General features: G+C 58.4%; 2 protein-coding genes across 3 annotated transcripts in view; one reads left to right on the forward strand and one right to left on the reverse strand.

Moving 5' to 3' along the window:
• PPP1R1A (protein phosphatase 1 regulatory inhibitor subunit 1A) overlaps positions 1–6,657 on the reverse strand; it is a 20,632-nt gene extending 13,975 nt beyond the window's left edge. Inside the window, exon 1 of the mRNA XM_085313847.1 lies at positions 6,523–6,657. Within this exon, the coding sequence (XP_085169973.1) occupies positions 6,523–6,657 (135 nt within the window). The remainder of the gene's footprint in view (positions 1–6,522) is intronic.
• A 3,185-nt stretch (positions 6,658–9,842) lies between these two features.
• On the forward strand, positions 9,843–21,987 carry TESPA1 (thymocyte expressed, positive selection associated 1). Of its 2 annotated transcripts, none has more exons than XM_085313840.1 (11): positions 9,843–9,931; positions 14,360–14,574; positions 15,857–15,899; positions 16,828–16,877; positions 17,156–17,209; positions 17,529–17,565; positions 17,908–17,991; positions 18,108–18,316; positions 18,783–19,909; positions 20,530–20,662; positions 21,287–21,987. In XM_085313840.1, exons 2-11 carry the CDS (start codon positions 14,409–14,411, stop codon positions 21,442–21,444), a joined length of 2,061 nt encoding a protein of 686 aa, XP_085169966.1. In that variant the 5' UTR covers positions 9,843–9,931; positions 14,360–14,408; the 3' UTR covers positions 21,445–21,987. The 2 variants fall into 2 exon arrangements, with proteins under 2 accessions (XP_085169966.1, XP_085169967.1); XM_085313841.1 differs by having other exon boundaries at positions 20,581–20,662.
• The last annotated feature ends 221 nt before the right edge of the window (positions 21,988–22,208 follow it).

Raw genomic sequence — 22,208 nt, forward strand, 5'->3', positions numbered from 1 at the left:
CGGGCACGCGCGGGGACCCACCCGCCGGCACGCGCGGGGACAGACATGTGGACACGTGCCGGGACCGACCTGCGGACGCGCGCCGGGTCAGATGCACGGACGCGCGCTGGGAGCGACGCGCGGACGCGTGCTGAGTCCGGCCTGCGGACATGTGCCGGGACTGACACACAGACACGCACTGAGACAGACGGACACTAACACAAGCACACACATAGAGCAACACACTGACACTGGGACGTGTAGTGGGACGGACACTGGGACAGACACACGGAGAGAAACCTGGGCACGCAGCGGGACGGACATGTGGACACATGGACATGCACTGGGACAGACACTGGGACAGGCAAATGGTCACGCACTGGGACACACACCAGGATAGACATAGGGTCATATATCAGGACAAACACACGGACAGAACTGTGGACACACAGATTGGGACAGACTGTGGGACAGACACACCAACACATGGGTGCACACACACACAGGGAGACACTGGGAGAGACACACAGACAGATGGACACAGAGACAGAGAGAGAGGGACAGACACTGGACATTTGGACGTGCTCACAGAGAGAGAGGTACATCAGGACAGACAGACGGACACACACGTGGATGCACACCAGAATGACACCAGGACGGACACCAGAGGAGACAAATGCACTGGGACCCACACATGGACCCACACATAGAGAGAGGCAGCAGGACAGACACAACGACAGGCACGCCTACACACGGACAGACACACAGACACTGGGACAGACCCCAAAACACAGGGACAGATGCGCAGACGTGGGCAGACAGACGTTCACAGGCGCTCGGRCACACCGCTGTCGTGCAGACATCGATACGCACACGCAGACATGCAGCTACGTGCACACACCCGTGCTGACAGACGTACGTGCACGCACACACACGCACGCAGCTGTGTGTGCACGTACCCCCGACATGTGCGTGCAAGTGCACCCAGACCTGCACGCATGCACATCTGCACGTGCGCACACACAAGCGTGCAGACACACATGCGCACCCAGGCACGCATGTGTGCACCTGTGCACAGCTGCACACCCGCACGCACACACAGGTGCACGCCTGTACGGGCAGCGGGACGGGGCAGAGCCACCTCTGGGGCGCACGGCCCCGGGGGACGGGTGCTCCTCGGCTCTGCGCCCCGGCGCCTGTGGGTGCTTTGCCGGCAGGGCCCCGTGCGCTGCACCGGCAGGCGCGGAAGGAAGGGCAGTGGCTCCATGATCAAAGCGGGATCAAAGTCCAGCGCGTGATCCGTGCCTGCAGCAGGGCTCCCGGATCGCCACGGGGCCGCCCCCGCGGCGCTGCRGGGAGGCTTCGGCTTTTGCACGTGCAGCGCGTCGGCCGGGGCGCTGGGGAAGCGCCAACACTGGCCGGCGCCCAACGGACCCTCCCCACCAGAGCCCAGGCATCCTGCCGAGTGGCTTGGCCTCTCCTCTCCAAGAACGCTATTTTTTTTTTTGCAGATTTAACGCTCCACTCTGTCGTGCCCTGACCTCTCCTGGCTCTGCGGGGGTGGCCAGGGTGAGGGAAACAGCAGGYGCTTGCTGCTGCCCCGGGGTCAGTGCCCCGGCGTTCCCTGATGGAGCAAATTCCCCCCCKGCATCGATCGTCTGTGCTCGGCCTCCTGGCTGCCTCGGCCCCACCGTGGCCTCTGGCTCTTGGTGACATGGTAAACTGTGGCTGAGGACTCCGAGACGTGCCCTCAGGGACCGTCTCCAGCCCTGCAGGACCTGGAGGGGACAYGACTGTGCAGATGGGGTGGCCAGGTGCTGATGGTCGGATAGGGAAGTGGGAGCAGGGACGTCGTGGTGTTTYGAGGGATGCTCCAGTCCCCCTGGCGGGGACGTGCCCCTGGTGACGTGCCTGGGTCATCCCACCCCACATCTGACCCCATGGCTGCCCTTGGGACCCTCATGCCATGCTCCTGCCCTGTTTCACTGCTGTTGGCRGTCTCTTCTCCTCCTGCCTCGTTCCTCTGGTCCTCCTCGGTACTGGGTGGACGRACACATCAGCTAGGGCTGGAATGGGGGTGCTTAAAGATTTAGAGGCGACTTGGGGACAAGACAACAGGACTTTCGGGGCCCAGCATCATGGCTCCTGGTGGAGATCTTTGCCATATCAGTTTGGGTTATCCCAGTGGTGCTCCAGGGTGATGGAGGATCCCAAGGATCCAACAGCAGCGCTTCAGACTGAAAGGGGCAGGAAATCCGGGAGCATCAGTGAAGCTGCTCATTAATTGGGCAGCATCTAGAGATGTGGCAGGGAGCAGGAGCTCAAAATGCACCTTGGCAGCTGGCAGCAGGTGTAAGAGCACCGGAACGGGAAGTGAACTTCAGGCTTCGTCCCGATGACTGGGAGCCTCTGGCTTGGAGCGGGCCTGGCTGGTGCCGGCTGCCTTGCACCCTCGCACCATGAGGATGCCAGTCCTAGAGGGGACCCTGAGCAGAGGGTCCTTCCTCTGCACCAGCTCCTGGTGTTGTGGCAGGAGGAGAGATTTGTCTCTGAGTTTGTGGGATTATTTGTGGGCCAGCTCCTATACTGGTGGCATCATGATGGTGCTGCTTGGGGTTCGTRCCCGGTCCGGCGGCTATTGCGATGATGCTGGTACATTTACACAGTGCAGCCCACAGGCTTTTGGGGTTCCCTGTGAGAAATGCAGCCTTGTTGCCTGGCCGACACTRGCACGCAGCAACCCCAAGAACTGAGTGGACGTCGTAGCTCCTGTGTCCCCAGGGCAGATGCAACGTGAAGAGCAGCCCAAGGGTGATTTTACCTGTCCCCACTGAGCCTGCAGAGGATGCAGTGAGGGCCGAGGTGGTTCGGTCCCATCCTAACATTCCCAGCGACTGGAGCCAGGTGGATGCAGGTATCGTGGGCCATGCGCTGCTGCCCACCGGTCGATACGGAGCTGGCGTTTCTGTGGCGGGAGATAAGGTCTCTCTTGGCACAGCAGCCCTTCCCATGAGTCACGGAGTCAGCTGCTCTCCACGAGCAGCGGGGAGGATTAAAACCCGAGTGAGTGAGAAAGAGCCTTTCTCTGAGCAAACAAGAGATGGGGAAAAAAAAAAAACCCAAAAGGCAAGCCACTCGCTAATCCACTTAAGGCAGTTGTGTGCATGACAACACACGGGTGTCCCTGGATTGGCGTCGGACCTGTGTTTCCTGCCCCGTGTCTCTGGAGCACGTTCTGCTGGCACAACTTGCCCATAGCACCATGCAAACTCTCTCTGCAAGGTGGGAAGCCCTGAGGTCAGTGAAGACGGCCWCGGTTGCCTCTGCTCTGCCTGGTGCTGTGGGCTTGGGGGTATTCTSTTGGTGGACCATGGTGGGTCCCTGGTGGACCCTGCTCTGATGTGCCACATGTCCTTGGTACTGACWTGTGGACAGCTTGCTGTGCCCTGTGACACCTGGAGCCCTTGAGTGGTGGTCAGATGCTGTCCTTTGTCCTTTCACGTCCCGTGGCATTGGCAGGCACCGGGGCAGCAGAATTGGGTTTGCAAGCATGAACCCAACATGGGAGCCCCATTTCCATGGCAGCAGTGTCCTCTCTTGAGTTTCATCCCTGTACATGGAATCAGTGGTGCAGCTGTGGGGCCTGGGGACCATCATCTGGAACCCAGCTCCGTCTTGGGGTCTGTTTGCAGGGTTTGGCCCTGGATGTGGCTTGAGGTAATGGATGACCGAGGGCCTGAGGTGGTTTGTTTAAGTGTAGCCCCTGGCACATTGCCTGGCTGGGCGGCACCTAGTTTCCCTGCAGACCAACTCGCCTCCCAACAAGGCTTGAGGGCAGGATGCCATCTCCACCTCCACGTAGCGCTGGGGGAGCCTGGCAGGGCTCTGAACTGAGGGAGAACTTCTCCAGCAGATAGTTTATCTGCTGGAAGAGGCAGCTCAGGAATCCAGGGCAGAGTCTTGGCATCCTGGTCCCCAAATTAGAGTTTCACAGAGCATGCACAAGCCTGGTTGTGGTTCCCAGCTGCCCCACAGGGCCAGCTCAGGGAGCTGCGTGGGGCAGTGCAGGTGGGAAAGCTGCTACTGCAGCTGGTGACAGTGTGATTGCTGGGACGGAGGCATTGAGCAGTCCTGGGGGCTCCATGCTCCTCCCCAAGCAGAGGGAGAACCTGAAGGCAGGAGCATGTCCCATCCCTTTGATACCTCTGACAGCCAGACAGAGAGGGAAACCAGGCTGCTGGATACCCGGGTTCTCCTTCCCAAAGCTGTCAGAGCAGTTCTCTGAAGTGCCGACATCCAGCACTGCTACAGACGGTCCAGCAATGGGAGTCAACACGTCTGGATATGGGCTACAGATGCCCCTTGGCCTCAGGCTCTTATGGGCTCATGTCCTTGATCTCCTGGCAGGTCTTGCTCCAACCCTGGTGAGGCCTTCCTTTTTGCTGGGAAGCCTGGTGCTGGCTGGGAAGGGAACCGACTTCTCCAGCAGCAAGCAGAGACACCATGGAGGCAGGCTGAGGGCAAGGAGTGCCCCAGGACGCATGGATCCTAATACCCTTTGGTGCTGGATCTGCCGTGGAAAGCCACATGGGCTCCAGGTTGCTTCTCTGAGYTCGGAGCAAGGAGCAGAGGCATCGCCCAGGCCAGGTGGGGACGCAGTGGGGACAAGTCCGGCTGCCCAGGTGACGCGGAGGGCTGGCGTGGGCAGCGCCGGTGCGTGCCTCCAAGAGCCGCGGCAGCCGCCCGCAGTAAATGCATGTCCCATCACTTATTCATGCGGCTGGGAGGCTCGTTCGGCTGCCGCGAGTCTCCGGCAGGAGGAATTAGCTAACTAGGTCAGGAAGGAGGGGTGGCAGAGCCGCTCGGCGGCTAATCTGCGCGGGCCCGGCAAGGCAGGCTGGGCGCTTTGGCTGTGTCCCCCGGTCTCTTTGTGCAGAAAAGCAGGAGTTGCACCGAGCGGAAGTCACGCTGGTACCCAGGGCAGGTGACGCAGCCYGACTGCTGGTCCTGGGCAACCAGAAAAGGGGATGCTCTGGCCAGCACGTGGCTGCAGCCCTTGGTACTACACCCCCCCCCCCCACCGGTGCTGCAGCTGGGCAGATCCAGGTGAAGGATCCTGCTGTTATCCCTCTGCTTTGCAGCCGGGGTGCGTGTGTGCTGTCACCGCCACTACTGCGCCATCACGGGGAGCAGCACGTCCGTCCTTCTGTCCGACTCCCAGTAGCGAAGGGACAGGGCTGATCCTCCCTTTTCTGGGGTCTTACACRCGCAAACCCACCAGCACTAGCTGCAGAAATGCCGGAGGGTAAGCACCACACTGCGCAGCTGTGTGCGTATGTGCATGTCTGTGAACACACCTGCGAACGGACCATGCAAGTGCCACCAGCCCATGGACCACGGTGCTTCACTGTTCTGGCCCAGGAGGGTAAAAAGGTATCAGGAACAACTGAATTCCTGCTGGAGATACCTACCTCCCCCGACTGGCTCCCCAAAGGCTGCCGGCATAGCCGTGTCCCGCTCTGATGTCATGTAGCATCCATTAATTATTGATGTAAAAAGCACTCGGTTAAGAACAGCCTCGTGCCGCACTGCCTCCCCCCAGCACGTCGCTCCGGCAGCGGGCCTCCCTGCCAGCACCCTGCTCCTCCGGGACATCGCAGCGGCCCCCGCTGTGATTTATGGCCCAGCACTGACAGTGTCCGGAGGCCACGGAACGGGCTGTCCCTGGTCCCGGCGCTGTCAGGGTTTAACCCTGTGGCTGCAGGAGCGGGGAGAAGTGTGTGCAGAAGGGCAACGCTCGCTTTTTGCTCTTTTCCTCCTCGTTTTGGTCGTGAGTTCATGCTGGGTGATTGGTGTTTACRGCTTTGCATCCATCAAGGAGCAGCATGAGCGGGGACAAGCTGCTCACTCCAACCCAGGGCCTTTGGTTTCCCTCTTGCAGCCTAGTTTTGGGTTACCCCACACCTCTCCATGGACCTGGGAATCAGCTGCACCTCCAGAGATGGAGGACACTCTTTATCCTGAGTTTCCAGCTACCTCATTTCACCYGTTTGCCCCCTCCTGAGACCAGGGWCCGGCGTGCACAGAGCAGCTCCCAGACATGTGCCCGGTCCTGGTTTGCAGACRTGGATGGACAGAGTTGCTGCTGCTTTGGCAAGCCAAGGCCAGGGGTGCGGGACAGGGGCTGAACATTTTGCGATTCTCTCTCCTAGGTGGAGCACCTCTCTGGCCCTACTGTGTTCCCCTCAGAAGGCTTTAGTTGATGAAGGATGGAAAGTCCTGGTTCCCTTTACGCTGATCAGATTGGCTGCAGGAAGTTTCTTGCTCTCAGGGACTTTTTTTTTTGCTGTCCCCTCTTCTCCATCACTTCTCTTTGCACCTCTGCAATTTTCTGACCTCTTTCAARCAATATAGACAAGAATCTGCACCTGGGACCTGGCTAATGCTGTCTGTAGACAAATAACCACCATTCCCTCGGGCTGTCCTGTTCCCGGGTACGCTTGGCTCTGCTGAAATCCATTTTGTTGCTCCCTAGGCTTTTACCGTAAAGTCCTTTCCAGTTTCGATCCGGCTTTGCCCTGAACTCTGCTGCCCTGAGGTGAGGTCTCGCTGTACTTCCTCGTGGAGGGCGCTGCGAAGCCCAGCCTTCCTCTGCCAGCTCTGCAGACCTGGGGCCATGACCGTCGGCCGCGCTTTGCTCCTGCTGCCAAGGCATCTCGGGAGCTTGAGGGCGCCTGGTGGGCTCCGGTCGCCCGGAGCCCGCGCTGCAATGAATGCGAAGTGGGAGGTTAAAAGTGCAAGGGCTGATGGAGGAGATGGAGGAACAGACGACGCAGCAGCGGCTGGTGGGGAAGCGTGATGAGAAAGCATTTCTGGAGCCACTGAGGCACCAAATGGAAATAATGCAAAGTCATTTGCCCGCAGAAATAATCTGCCACGAGTGCGGGAGAGGCGAGGGTGAATCACGGGCAATTCCCTGCTCAGTGCCCTGATGTCGCCGCGATGGGGGGCCAGTGAGAAGRATATAGGAATGTAACTGAGAGCGTGATATAAGGTTACTATGTCCTTATGTGACTATGTGATGTCCTGGAGAAGCCAAYGCAGGTTGGGTCAGCCTGTTTCAAAGAAGTCCTGGCAGGACTAGATGACAGTAATATGTTTGAAATATACTGGGGAAATATTTTGTCCTAAGATGAAACTGGGAGGCTCCCTGGTTGTCATGAGGGCCAAAAATATCTGTAGGTTCAGCCAGGATCATCAGGTGACTTTCCTGGAGGCAGGTCCCCCAGGCTGGTAAACACGATGGCACACAGCCGTGGCCTGGGAGTCCTTTACCTCCCCAAATGTCCCTGCCAGACTGGGGATACTGGTTCCCTGATGTAGCCCAAACAGGAAGTTCTTCTGGGTTGAAAACCCTGCAAGTTCATTGTGTTGCACACACACTGTAAATAGTTAGCAGAAAAAGTCTGTTTTTCTGCTCTCGTCTTGGAGAGAAGCCAGAGGGCGAATGATGTTGTCGCTGGGATGGAGATGTTTGCTGTCGTTAACAGAGGAGAAGATGAGCTGCATTCGCTCAGCCAAACGATGCTCAGCTCGGTGGGCGCGGGCCAGGTGAAGTGCTGAGACCCTGTGATGTACCACCGGGATTTCCCCAGGATGACCCAGCAAACCACCTACCCAGGCAGGATAAGGGAACGGTTAATTCAGGACTTTATCCACAAATAATTTCAGGCTAAAAATATCCCTCCTCCAGGCAGCACCATTCCAGGAGAACACTCCTTGTCAGCCCAACTTGTTGCCTTTTTTGACAGGATCGTAGCTCCGACGGATAGAGACACTGTTTTGCCGTCTTGCGCTCGTCTGCCTCCAAGGCAGCTGGCTTCGTCTCTCATCCCAGCCTGAATTAAAAGTGTGCATTTGATGCGGTGAATGTGCAATTAATACGAGGATTAAAGCCTGACTCCTGGCAGATTTGAACATGTAGATGAGACACCAGTGAGTGGGTCTCCCCCGGGATCGGTCCTTCGCTCAGCGCAATCCAGTGGTCTGATCGTCGGTCTGCGGGAATGCCTCTCCTCTTTTGGGTGGGAAAAGCAAGGGAGCAGCAAACACGCTGGAGGGAGGAGGTGACTGTCACAGCCTGAACCGAACCACCTGGGTGCACGGCTGTGATCTGCCAGCCTGAGCACGAGTCCTCCCTAAGAAGACGGAGAGGGCTCACGGGAACATGGGCAGCTGTGGGCATCAAGATAGTTCTGGAAAGGAAAGGGTTAAAGCCACTCTACGTCCCAGAGCTTTTCCTCAGAGTCTTCTGTGATATCCTGGCTTGAATACTGACGGACTCTCTGAGACTCTCTATTTCCATCTCTTGGTGTCTGGCAGTTGCTGGCAGCATCCCTTGGGCACTGCTGGCCCATGGCTCAGCCTCGGTGGCCCTCTGGCCATGGGTGCGCTTCTTCCAGCGCTCTGGAGCCCTGAACATCTCCACGCCTTCCCTCCTGTAGGTAAGTGCTGTCCCTTGTTTAAGGCTGTCCATGTTGCTGGATGCTTTTGGCCCAATACTGGAGGAGCTGCTGGGAGCAGAGATGCTGTCTGCGGTCACACGTTCTGTGCTGACAGAAGGGGCTTTGCACGCTCTGTAAATGACCRTCAAGGAGAGCTGGATGCATTGCCCATTTACCCCCTCGCCTCCCTTGAGCCTTCAAACCACAGCCAGCCCATGGCTTGTTGCAGCAGCAGTCACTTCCACCTGCCCTGAGAGCAGATCAGGCCAGCCCAACCCATCCCAGRTGCCTTCCCCATTGGGAAAAGCTGGTTTGTATCTGCTTATCAGAGGTATGTAGTGCTTGGGTCATCTGCCCATGACCAATGGCAGGACTTYGAAAAGTCACATCTGCCACACACATGTGCAGCATTCCCTTATCAGTGCTTTGGCATACATGGCTTGGAATGACAAGCTYGACTTTATCACCCTTTTGGCTCGTTTTCCTCTGCTCGCTGGGTTTCTTCAGTGTCCTGTTTCCTCCACGGGCTTGCTTTGCTTTGGCTAAATGCAAGGCGGGGGGGGGGGGGGCTGGAAAGGCTACGGTGTTGCCTGGTGCAAAGCAGCGCAGATGTCTCCAGGTCTAGTGCAGCAGGCTCCAGGAAAGCATTGGCTTCGTTCTGGCAGCCTGAAGCATCGGTAAATTGTTTTTTCCATGATGCAGTGCCCACACAGCTGCGGCACCTTGTGCTGAGCGCGAGCRGGCCTGCCTGTGCTCCTCAGCCCAGAGCAGTCTGGATGCACGTCCAGGCATGATCCTGCCCCAGGTTATCTAGCTCTTTGCTTGGAGCTGAACRGGGCTCCTTGCACTGATGCCCTGGAGCGTGGGCTGGAGAACAGACACAGTTTGGGCTCTCAGCACAGGTCCTTCGGAATGAGATTCAGGGAGGTGGCAGGGCCCCCCTTCATCCCTAGTCTACCACCTCGCTCTTGTGGGAACCTCCCTTCTCTCCTCCACAGCCCCYGCAGCCCATGGCAGCACAGCAAGGTCTTTGTGGGACCTGAGGAGCTCCCAGATGTGGTGTCACAGCAGCCCTTGGAGCAGGCTCTGGATGCAGGACCGGGACACCTGGGTCCCTCTTCCAGAAGCTGAGTGCCCCTCTTGTCCATGGGAAGGGCGATGGTCCAGGTCCGGGTGGCTGTATTGGGGCCTGTGCTATTATTAGCCACCCTCGCCCACGTAGGCAGCTCATTAAGTTTTTCCCGTTGTGGTAGCGGATGTGGGTCAACGTTTGAGGTTTCGTTGTTGATTTTTTTAATTTCCTCTTCAAAACAGATGAGTTTCCTCCTTGCCTGCTGACGACAGATGCCGCTGGGGGCCGGGCACGTCACTGGGGCGGCAGGACGCCACGGCTGATGGCCCCTCTCTGGAGATAGGCAGCGCTTCGCGGCCCACCCCGGGGCTGCCCGGTAAGTGATGGAGCGGGGGGCTACGTGGAGCGCCCGCCGGCGGAGCAGCACGGAGCGGGGCAGCGCTCTTCCTGCTCGGGGCCGGGGCACGCGGAGCGTCGCAGGGGAAGCGGGGACCTGGGACAGGCAGGCGGAAGAGTGAGAGGTGGATGGACCCAATTTGCAGGGCAGAGACGAGGGGTGTGGAGGCAGCGGGGAGGCCTCGTGTCCGGGAGAAATGACTCCTGCACCTGGAGCAAAGAGAAGCCCCTTTCGCAGAGGGGTCAGGGAGCAGAGCGAGGACAGGAGGGACTGATGGGGACCGAGCTGGTGGTGGCAGAGGGCAGGGTGGGAATGGGCTGCTCCGGGATGTGCTAGAACAAGCAAGACACCGTTTGGTGTCCCCGATCCATGGACCTGGACACCACGGCCCCTTGCTCGGCTCTGCAAAGCCGTGGTGTCCCACGTGCCCTGGGGAGGTGGCAGGGAGGCAGATAAGTTTCACATAGGGTGAGTGCCAGCATGTCCCTTCCCCTCCTGCGTCTGCGGGTCCTGGGGGGCTGGGAGAGCCGATCCCGGCCRTGTGCAGCTTGCTCGGGCTGGATGTGGCCCCAGTGAATGTCTGGGCTGGGGTGCGAGGCCGGGTTGTCCCTGGCTGCCCAGCCACACCAGCCTGGGGACCATCCCTGCCCGGGGAAGTCCAGGTCTGCTGGGCTGCAGCGRGCACCTCGGCTTGCCGCGTGCCTGTGCGCTCTTGTGCAGCCCTGTACCTTGAGGTGACATCCTGGCCCCGAGAGCCACGGAGGGGCTGGGGGAGCCAGGGTTGGCTCTACCTCCGAGCGCGGTGCTGGGGGGAGGCTCCGCTCAGCAAACCCCCAAGGTTTGCAAGGTCCCGCCTGGGGCTTCAGCCCGTCCCGCATCCTGTCTGGGGCTGGTTCGGTGGGAGGCGAAATGGGGAAATGGTGGCAAGGACGTGCTCTGTTTGCATCCTCCCTCCGCTGGGGACTTTTGGCACAGCTGTGGCCCTGTGTCACAGGAACGCCATGCTGGGGGAAGGCCCTTTGCCTCTGGGGCCAGCTCCAGGCCAGGAGSATGCATGGCTGGGTCTCAGTTGCTTCTGCAAAGGGGCACCCAGGAGATGGATCAYATTGGCGGTCCCTGGGTGTGGGTGCCCTGAGCCAGCTCTGGACCAGACACCTCATGGTCCCTGTGGGGTGGGGATCGAGGGATCCCCTGTGAAAGCCCGCCCTTGGGTGCCTGGACACCTGAAATCATCAGCCCTAGATACAAGCCTCCCACAGGCTGGATCACCTCCCTCCGGGAGTGAACCCCCATCTCCAGTGAGTCTCAACTCTGGGTGTTGGTGGATCATTTTGTGGGCTGCTTTTCCTCATAAGGTGTCTTGAGGAGGAGAAGCAATCAGGGCAAGGATGGAGGCTTGRGGCTGTGCTTGTGTAGGGGTTGTGGGGGTCTTGGAAACTGTGAGGGCAGCAACTCAACCCACAGCTTGGGGAGCAGCAAGGGCTCTGGAGAAGGGACACTGTGGACACGGGCGATCCCCTGTCACTGGAGTGCAGACTTACAGCACAAAGGCTGAGCTGCGCTGGCCTTTGGCAAGAGGCGAGCATCTTGGCTGTTTCTTCAAAGAACTTCCCTTTCCTGACCAGCAGTGGTGGAGCAGAGGCCCAGATCTGGACAGGGATGCTCCTCCCACTACAGCGCCTGTGGGATGGCACAGGAAAAGGCTCAGCCCAGCTCCAGCCATGGGGACGTGTGGCAAGAGTGGATGGACCCGCACTGCTGGAGGAACCCTTCCCTCAAGGCTGGGGTTGGAAGACAGGAGGCTGTGGGACTTTGCATGGTTTTACTTGGGCTGGGGGCCTCTGTGACCATTTGGCTCCCCAGACTGGGCAACTCCATCCCTGGCCAGGATCCACCCCGTGGAAGGGAAAGATACGGCGGGAGGTGAGGGACCACGTGTCCATCATYGGCACCATGGAGAGGCATACGTCCTGGACACTCCCTGCTCTGGGCACCCAGGAGCCCAGATGGGTGCTCTCTGCCCAGGTTCTCCCCAGCATCCTGCTTGGCTGGTCCCCACACCAAGCATCGCACTACGCACTCCATGAAGCCATGGAGCTGTCAGCCCCACAATAGCTACCTGGTCGCAGGGACCAGAGGCTGATTTTGAGTACAAAGCCTGCCAGAAAGGTCTGGAGTGACTTGCTGGTGGAAAAGGGATGAGCCCATGGGCTCACAGATGCTGAGGTCCCTGCTGGAGATCCCCCACCAGCAGCAGGGCTCCCTGGGGACAGGGCCTGGCGTGCAGCAGCTGTGCAACTTGGCTGCTCTGACRGCTCTGGATTGCCGAATGTGAGCTGTTCACCTCCTCGCTCTGCAAGTGGGGCAAGGCAGAGAGGCTGCCAGGTCCTGGGAGCTGTGAAACAGCTTTGGTGCATCACATGTTGCCTGTGGTGGTTCCCGAAGCCTGACTTGGTGCTGGCCCATTGCCTGCTGACTGGACCTGCTGTGGGCTGGAGCATCTGCCCAGAGAACTGGGGCAGGACGGGGCTATCTGAGGGCAGCTGGTGCTGTGGATACGCCAGACAGGACAGAGGCTGCGTTTTCCCCACAGCCCATGCAAGTTAGTAAACATGGCTGCAGGTCACAGCTGGTGTAGTTGGTGTTTGAGGCTGTCTGCAGGCTCGGGCAGTGACCAAGGAGCATGGGATCCTTTGGGTCACTAGTGCTGGAGTCCAGGCTCCTTCTGGCTGCATCTAGGCTTGTCCCCCTTCTCCCAGATGTAGGATACCCTGCTCACCTTCCAGAGCTTGCTGCAGTGAGTTGCTGCCCTGGCACCGGGCTCTCCTCATTGAGATCCTTACAGGGCAGCAGGAATGAGTCCCAGCACGTGCAGGGATGGAGTTGTACCTGTCTGGCACCCTGAACYCTGGCATGGGCCCCCTTGGCCCTGGCCCAGGTTGTCCTCCCCAACTTCCCACTGATGCTCCTTCCCCCCAAAAGTATGCGGGACCAGGGACGTGCTAAAGCTGTGCTGCCTGGTGACACAGCCCCCCACTCTGCTCTGTGTTGCCAGCTCAGGGGCTGTAGGATGGAGAGCAGAGATGAGCAGGGACGTGCACCCACCCTGCATACTCCTGCCTCTGCCTCCTTCTCCCTGAGGGGAAACAGGAGCCAGCGGAAATGCGTGTCTATTCCCCACCACGGATGGTCCCAGCCTCTGGAGGCCTTTGCCCTCCGCTGGATCGTGCCCGATCCCCCTGCCCTGGCCCCTGGCTGACAGCCTGCCTGTGWGCGTTATCTTGGCCCCAGCAGCACTTCCGTTTGCTCGTGCGCATCCAGGCTGCCCACAGCTCTGCCTGCCTCCAGCAGCTTGGTGCGGCGGGTGCCCGTCGTCACYCAGGGGCAATGCGTGGTCTGGGGCAGAGTATCCTGTAATGAGATCTGTTGCTAGCAAGGCCCATCGGGGCTGATGGGAGTACCCCATGCCCTGAACTCTCTCCCTGGCTCTGTGGTGCCCCACGCCCTTGGAGCCATGGTGTCAGCCTCAGCTGTGTATGCTTTTCTTGGCTTCTAGGTCACAGCCCAGATCTCTTGGAGATTTAGGASTTGCATAGATCATATGAGGAGACCACTGCACGACAAGGCCATGTGTCCATGGTTGGAGGGGGCCTTGTGTTGCCCTGTGGGTGGGCAGCAGTGTGGCCCACCCACCCTGGTAACACATATGGCAATGTGAGGGTCTGGCTTGGCAGAGATGCTGCACCTCTGAGTTGCCCCAAGGGACCACAGATCAAATTGAGACTGGGCTGCAAAGATTTCCTTGGTTTATGGACAGCCTAGTGTCTCCATTTCCAACYAGCAGTTAGAGCTGACAGCTAGTGACAAAGTGGAGCCTTCCTCTCTAGATCTTGGAGCTGACAGCAAGATCCGAGCATGGGGTGTCCTTAAATGCTTGATCAGTTCTTTGCAGCCCAAGACACCCCTGGAATCAGCAGAGGCAGGTGTGGGTCTTCTCCTAAGTAGTGCTGAGCATCATGTTGGGGGATGAGAGCTGTGGGGTCCCAGCTCCTCCATGACCCTGGCCCATTTCCCTGAGCTCTGCTTGSGTTTGGGCTTGGAGCTGGGATCTTTACTTGCCACTGGCTGAGRGCAGCATGTCAGGACAGGGAATGGGATGCCAAAGGGGACACTAGTGGAGTCGTCTGGTCACCCAGAGTGGTGGTGGCTTGCTGGGCCTTGATAATGCCTTGTGAAATGCATCCTGGGGAGAGGAGCCATGCACAGTCCCCACCCGGCATCTACTTTCATGGCTGTGGAACACSCCCTGGCATCTTCCCATGGATTGGAGTTGAAGGAGGCCATAGGACCCCTTCTACTCATGCCTCGTGGCCTGGACACAGCTTCACAGCTCTCCTATCCCTACAGGGTCTCCTCTGTGCCCAGCAGAGCCCCGGCCCACCTGGTGCTGCAGACCATGGAGGGTGCATCGGCGCTCAGCCCATCCTCGTGGGAGAAGCGACGCGCATGGGCGAGGCAGAGCCGGTGCTGGCGAACCACTGTCGTGGAGGAGGAGGCCGCTGCGGCCATGCAGGATGTCCCTGAGCTGCAGCCACCTCACCTGGATGATGTCTTCCTTGAAGGTTGGGGGCTGCAGGGAGAGCCTGGGGTGTGTGTGTGCATGCACATGTCTGTGCATGCACAAGTATGTGCTAGGATGCGTGTGTGCATGCGCATGTGTGCGCTGGGCATGTGTGTGCATGCACATGTGTGTGCTAGGGTATGTGTGTCTGCTGTAGTGTGTGTGTGTGTGTGTGTACATGTGCATGTGTGTGCTGGGGTGTGTGTGTGCATGTAAATGTGCCTGTCTGTGCATGCGTGTAAGTGTGCATACCCACACCTGTGCATGCCCAAATGGGCGTATGAATGTGCGCATATGCCTACGTGTGCACATCTGCACAAGTGTGCGCGTGCAAATGGATGTATGTGCAGACGTGTGTATGCAAATGGAGGTGCATGTGCTCGCGTGTGGCTTGGTACATTTAGAAATGTGTGTACGTGCAAGTGGATGTATGAACATGCACATACTTGCAAGTGTGCACATCTGCTCACTTATGCATGCAAATGGATACAAATTTTGGTTCTGCACACCAGTATGTGCRTGCCCACGGATATATGTGTGCTTGCATGTGCATTGGCACTTTTGGAAACACGTGTGTGTATGAATTTGGGGCATACACATGTGCGTGTGAAAATGGAATTGGAGTAGGTGTGTGTGTGTGTATGCGTGTGTGTGTATGTGAACAGAAATCTATATACCTACAYGTATTTTTAAGGGTGACGGAGTACTTTACAGTCAGCCAGTGGCTCAGTAACAGCCCCTGCTCTCCCTCCCTCGTAATTTTCTCCTAGAACACCTGAAAGTTTCCCTGGAGAAGTTTATTTTTTTTTCAGAAATAGCTCCGTTTCTTTTTGGAAGACCCACTCCCTACATCTGCAGCCTGGTTCTCCATGGGTAAATCCTCTGAGTGGGACTGGTGGCTCTGTAGGCCCTTGGATTCAGTCCTGGTGGCAAGGGGATGTGCATGCTACTGGTCTAGATGGGGAAGCAATGGGGACAGCAGAGGCAGGAGGCATGTGATGCCTTTGTGCTGAGACCAGTTTTGTGGCTTTCCAAGATTTTGAAGAAATGTAAGAAATAAAATCCTGGAGCCCCCTCTTTCTCTCTCTGAATGGTCTGAGTATCGTCGCTCCTTACCAGGCTCGGTGTGTGGTGGGCTGGATGTGCGCACCGCTGGCATGCAGAGGAGCCTGCTGCTTGTGGGAGGATGCGGGGGATGCTGAGAGCGTGACTGTGGCTAAATCAGATCCTTACACGCTTGGATCATCCTGGTTTATCTCATGGGCCTTTCTTGTTCCCCACAGGAGTCTCCTCCAACAAGATCGAGACGTGGCTGCAGGACTGTGGGTGAGCTGGCCAGGGCTGTGGGGTGCAGACAGGACAGCTCTAGGGATGCCCCATATGGGGTCTGTGGGGGCTCTGGAGGTGTCTCCTGTACAAGCATGACTCTGTTGTCCATCCTGCTCATGAGTGCAGTTATTTATCCYGGGAAAACTCAGCAAGCTCTGCCTTACACTGGCATTTACATCCAACTTTCTGAACTCAACCATGCAGCATCTCCGCTCTTTGGCAACTTCTGGTTTCCTCAAGTGCAGAGACGTGGTCAGGCCTGATGCCTTCAAATGTAATTCCCACGGTGCTTTCTGCACCCTTTCATAATGTCACTGCAGACCACAGACGCAGCGAAGGCCGTGGGATGACGCTTGGTGTCTGCCGTGGTCGCTCAACCCGGGAACCTGTGGCTCATGCCTGGTCGTTCCTGGAAGTTGCACAAGAGCTGCAACCGCTGAGGCTGATGCGCATGTGTGTGAGCGAGCGCCAGCGGGACCGCGGCATCCCCCGCGCTCCTGGCTCACCACTGCACAGGAAACACGGATGGCTCATGGCCCCGGCTCTGCTGYGCTCCAAGGCCACAGCACCTTAACCCAGTGCCTTGCCAGTGCAAGAGAGCTGTTCCCACAGCTKGCGTCACATCAGCGCTTCCAGGAAATCCCCATGTGGGTTGGGGCTGCCTTCCCTGCAAGCGCGCAGGCCCCACATAGAGCCACCTGCAAGCCTCTGACCACAGTCTCCTTAGGTTGTCATCCAGCCCCAACCTTGTCCCTGTCTCCTCACACAGCCCCTGTGGCCTAGCGCACYCGGTCAGGACCCACCATGCTCAGGCATCCCTCTCCACCCCCTGGGATGGGAGCAGGCTGTAGTAGGGCTGCGGGGACAGGCAGTGCTGAGGAGGGACATCTGAGTGGGAAATAACTGAGTTTTGTTCTGGGCCCAGGTCATCTGTGGAGATCCTGCCAGAGGAGCTGTGCTTGCCGGGCCCCTGTGGTACGTAGGCTTTGCCCCRCACCGACTCTGCCCTGTGAGGAGCTGGGGTGCCTGGGTGCTACTGCAGAATGCAGATGGGGCTGTTCATGGTCCCTGAACCTCCCCAAAGCCCGTTTAGCTCGTGGGCTGTGCATAAGGCATGTAGAATGATGGGGAGACCAAGTTGTCTCTGGCTCTCTGGAGAGGATCAAAGCCTGCTGGGTGGCGGCTGATGCTGTCCCCAGCTCCAGAAATTCTCCGTGTTTCTCTGCACCTCTCAAAAYTTTGCTCTCTTGCAGGATGTGGGAGCAACGGGACCAGCTTTGAGGATGATCTGACTCTGGGAGCTGAAGGTATCAGCCAYCTCTGGGCACAGCAGTGCCTTGAGGGTGGTGGATGGCATTTCCTGCGAGCATCACTGTCACCTCAGGGGCAGAACAGTCCTGGAGGAATTGGAGGAGCAGGGGTCAGACAGGAGCAGACTGATGGACATGGGTAGCTTTTACTCCAGAGCGGTTTCGATGAGACTGTGGCCTGGCTGCCTGGGAAGGATGTATTTCTCCAGAGTGGGTGGTGGGTGTGGGACCTATCCCAGGCACTGCCCAGGACCCTGCCTGAGCTGTTGAAAAGCACTGTCTCACTCGCTGCCGTCTCTGTGTTTCCTTTTTCCAGCACTTCTGCTACCGAGGAATGATAAGGCTGCGGGCAGGTGAGATTTTGGGTCCCTGGAGGTGCTGTCCGTGGGCCCGAGGGCAGCYACCTCTCCTCATCTCCATGCATGCAGAGTCATCTCACTCTCAACATCCCAGCCCCAGTACCCTCGGCCCCTGCCCTTTGGGTAGTCCTTGCTCCCAGCACAGTCCAGTGTGGCCCAGCACTGCCACTAAGGCTGGTCCCTTGCACCTTGCATGGCCTCTGCAGGCCCAGCTACTTGACCTCCAGTGATGCCCACCCCCTGTCCAGTTACCATTGCTTCTGGTGGTGGGTTGTCCTCATGCATGGCAGGGATCTGCTGCAGGCTGTAACACTGCCTGGTTGCTCTTTGCCACAGAGCTCTGCAGGACAAGCACCTCAACCTCGGGCACAGCATGGCATCCAGCGTCCTCTCCAGCATCACCAACAAGACCAGCTCCAGGTAGGACCATGGGTTTCTAGGTAGGATCTGGCACAAGGAGAAGGGGAGTGTGAGACAAGATCCCTACCACCAGGGGACCATGCCCTGGTGCTGAGCTGGTGCTGCCATCTCCACAGCATCTCTGAGGTCCTGCAGTGGTGGCAGGCAGACGCCGAAGAGATTCTCTACAACCTGGGCTTTGTGCAGAGTGAGCCAGAGGCCATGGCCCGCATCCCAGCACGTTTCTTCTCAGCGCCCTCACAGGCCAAGGGCATTGACTTCCAACTCTTCCTGAAGGCCCAAGTGCAGCGCATGGAGATGGAGGACCCCTGCCTGATGCTGGCCAGTGAGTGACACATGGGCCTCTAAGTCCTAGCTGGCAGGGGCTGCCCTGAATCTTGCAGACAGCAGCAGGGGAGTCAGTATGAGGTTGGACCTCAATGCTTGGCTACCTCTACTGCGTGTTCTGGAAGAGAGCTTGCGTGTGGGGGTTGGATGCATGTAAGTCAGCAGGAGATAGAGGTTTTCCATCAAGGTGGCTGTGTTCTGCCCCTGCTTCTGCTCCTTTGGGATGGCAGGAAAAACATTCTTGTGCCTCAGTTTCCSCATATGTGAGTCAGGGAGAGCAAGACCTGCCCTGGGAGAGCATGCTGAGCCCATCCCATCCCTGCTGCAGCCCCACAACAGCCTGACTTGGCTCCCAGACTGTGGGTAACTCCAGGAAAGTCGCACTGATGACTTTGGCCAGCCCCATCCATCCACCAAGCATCCCTCACCTGGCCTGTCTGTCCCTCCTACCTCCTGTTGCCCAGGTCGGTTCCAGCAGGTCCAGGCCCTGGCTGCGACAGCTGACGCRTTCTTCTGCTTGTACTCCTACGTCTCAAAGACCCCTGTGCAGCGGATCTCACCCACTCGCCTCATCTGGGCCTGTCCTGACATCCCTGACATCCGCATCACCCCCGCCAAGCCCGAGATCTTGTCGCCCGTGGACCGCTTGAAAAAGGCCGTCTCCAAGATGTGCCTGTACACATTGCCACGGGCTGGAGAGAGTCCGCGGAGCCCTGGCCAGGTGCACACCACTCAGGGCAGCCGGCCCAGCAGCCTGGGCAAGGTGGTGCAGGAGGTGCTGGAGCGGGCCAGGGAAGAACGATTTCGGTTCGACCCAGCTGATATYGAGAGCTCGGAGGGGGCCACCACTGAGATGCCTGTGGGAGCCTCGCAGCGCCAGCATGGAGCAGAGGGATCTTCCTTAGCGTCACCATCCCTGCAGATGGCTCAAAGTGTTCCCACATGTCCTCGGCATGGCAGTGAGCCTGCCCCACTGTGCTGTAGAGGGGAGCGAGAATCACCACCAAGGCCAGCTCCACTAGAGACTCCAACTAGCACCAAACCAGAACATCTGGAGTGGCCCTGTTCCCAAYGGCAGGTGAGCAGTGACAGCCCTACAACGACAGCTCCTTCTTGGGCTCAGGGTGCTGAGGAGGCAGACGACAACCAGACGGACCCTGCAGCCACACAGGCAAACACCACCCTGTCTCCAAGGCCAGGCTGCACAGCCATCCATGCCAGCTGGATGTGGGTCACCCCTGAGCAGCCAGAGGGGCTGGGAATTGAAGGAGACTCTGGCTTTGGCTCCGGCTCCTGGGGGACCTCACCCCAGATGAACRCAAGGTCCACACAGTGCCCCCTGCACTGCCCAGACAAGACCTCAGACCTCTGTGGAGCATGTTCCCCTTGGYCAGGCAAGCCGAGATCCGGAGGCAGATGGGGCCAGCAGAGCAGGGGGCGGCCCCACATGTGTGACCGAATGGACAGTGAACGGAAAGAGGGTGATGTGTCAAGGCGACAGGCTTCAGTTTTGGGAGGCATCTCACCTCTCCATCCCAGCTGGCCAGAGACGCATTCCCATGAGACTGTGGACTCCTTCGAGATGGAAGAGGTGAGGTGACGCTTRGAGGGCCCTGGAGTATGGTGCATGGGAAAGGGACGGCTCCCTATGGGTCATGGAAACACTCAGGGCACTGTGCAGACCTGCAGGATGGACACTGAGGGTGGGAAAAGGGTGTCAGCGGGTGCAGAGAGGAGCAGGCACCAGGGGAAGGAGTGGAGAGGAGAAGGGGGCTGGCAGTGAGCAGCAGCAGTGCACAGGGTGTTACATGGGACTGTTTGGCTGGTGGATAATCCAGGGTAAAACGCCATGAGGCAGAAAAGATCTGGAGCAGTAAATGTCCCTGGTGCGTTACTAATGATTCAGGCTTTTAGGATTTGAATGATTTAGAGCTTCAAATGGAGCCTTTTCCAGGAGGGAGCTGGAGCTGTGGGCACATTGTCCTGCTCTTGCACTCACACACACACACATGCTCATATGCTTACACATACACACACACACGCATGCTAGTGTATTCTTGCACACCCACACCCTCAAATGCATAYGCATGCACACCTAAACATGCACACTAATGCACCTTTGCATATGTGCACACATGTACATGCACACACCTGCATGCCTGCACACATGCATGCACTCATGCRCACACACATCCCAGCCTGTCCTTGCAGCCCGTGTCCTGGTGCAGCTCCTCACCAAGCCCTGGTGTGTTTCACCTGAAGGTGCTGAGTGCCAGCGAGGATGATGGTGATGCCCATGAGGAAGCAGGTTGTTCCCTCACTCCTTCCATGAGGGTCCGAAGAAGTAAGTTGTGAGATATCTCCATCTGTGCAGGGGCAGAAGTGGCTGTGGGGAGCCAGTGAAGAAGCAGATCATTGGTGGGACTGGGTCTAATTTAAGCTGTGCTGATCCCAAGAACCCCAAGAAAAGCCTTTGAGTCTTGTTCCTGGAGCTTTGAGGAACAGCAGAGCTGGGATCCCATGGAGCATGGGTCCATGAGGAGGTTCTGGCTCCCAGGATCTGTCTCCATGCTGTTGTCTATCTCTCCCCTCTGCTCTGTGCAGCTCCAGTGAGCTTGCTGCTGGCAACTGTATCTGGAGCTCGTTCTCCTCCATGCAGTGAGTGCTGGAGTGGAGCAGCCCTGGTCCTTTTCATCAGCCCAGGCAGTGCTGGCACAGGAGCACTGCTCCTGCAGCCCCTGAGCCAAACCCAACTCAAGCTTCTCACTGGCAGGAGCTATGGTCCCCATGGGACCTTCTGCGCTGCCAGGTTTCCAGGCTGGAGTCTGCCCCGCAGTCCCAGCGCATTCCGCTGGAGTCGAGGGCAGCACGCTGAGTGCAGCCCCCAGCAGTGTCCTGGCATGTGCTGGTGGTGGCCAGGCCAACCTAGCTGTGCACTCTGTGCCAGCATGTGTCCCCCGTGCCCTAGGCGTTATGCTGCATGCCAACAGCGGCCAGTCCGACAGCAGTGGCTTTGTGGAGGAGCTGGTGCCCAGCCAGCTGCCCGTAGACCAGCCCCACAGCACGTCCTGCTCTCCGTTCCCCCGACCAGCGGCGGATCTGCGTGGGACAGACCAGACGCCGTAAGGCCGAGGTGCCCCTTCGGACTCAGATCACACCGACTGTGACTCCAGCACCACCAGGAGCCACAGATGGRTCATAGCCTGGTGCAAGAAGGATCCTACCACTGCATTTCAAACACAGAGACTATCCCTATGAGACAGCCAGCCAGGGACCGAGCACAGCGTGTACACCTGTGTGTGCGTGTGCATGTGTATGCACGTGTGTGTGTGTGTGTAGAGGCACCTTCTGGGTGTCTGACACAGAAGATCTTTTGACTCAGGACTTTTGCTCAAATGACACGAGCATCCCTCCTCCTCCCAACCTGCCAGATGGCACGGGGCCACGGCTTGGCGGGTGCCAAGGCGGGGTGGGGCACCTTGCTCAAGGCTGCCAGTGCCTCCAGCAGGCAGAGCCATGGCATGTCCTTGGCACAAGAGGAAAGGAGTGGGGATGTCTCCCCTGCCCCGTTTTTTGGGGCCTCACTAGCACTTTGGAAACGGTATGTTACACATGCTGTAGCACTTGTAACACTAGGATGGGGGGGAAGAGCCAACAGCACACTGGAAATAAAGTTCCCAAAGGGATGGTGTCTGTGTCCTTTCCTGGAGGTGATGGGCGGTCTCCAGGCTGAGGCAGATGGGATATAGTCCGAGCACAGTACTGCTCACCTTGTCTGAAGCATCTGAGATGACAGCAGTCATCACACATGATGGCTTCCCCAGTATCTTTGGACAGTGTCTCATCAGCAYGAGTCCTTGCAATGCCCCAGAGGAGCATGATGTGGGTGT

This window comes from Rhea americana, unplaced genomic scaffold (genome assembly GCF_003343005.1).
Source record: "Rhea americana isolate MKP2758 unplaced genomic scaffold, rheAme1 scaffold_399, whole genome shotgun sequence".
Taxonomy (NCBI): domain Eukaryota; kingdom Metazoa; phylum Chordata; class Aves; order Rheiformes; family Rheidae; genus Rhea; species Rhea americana.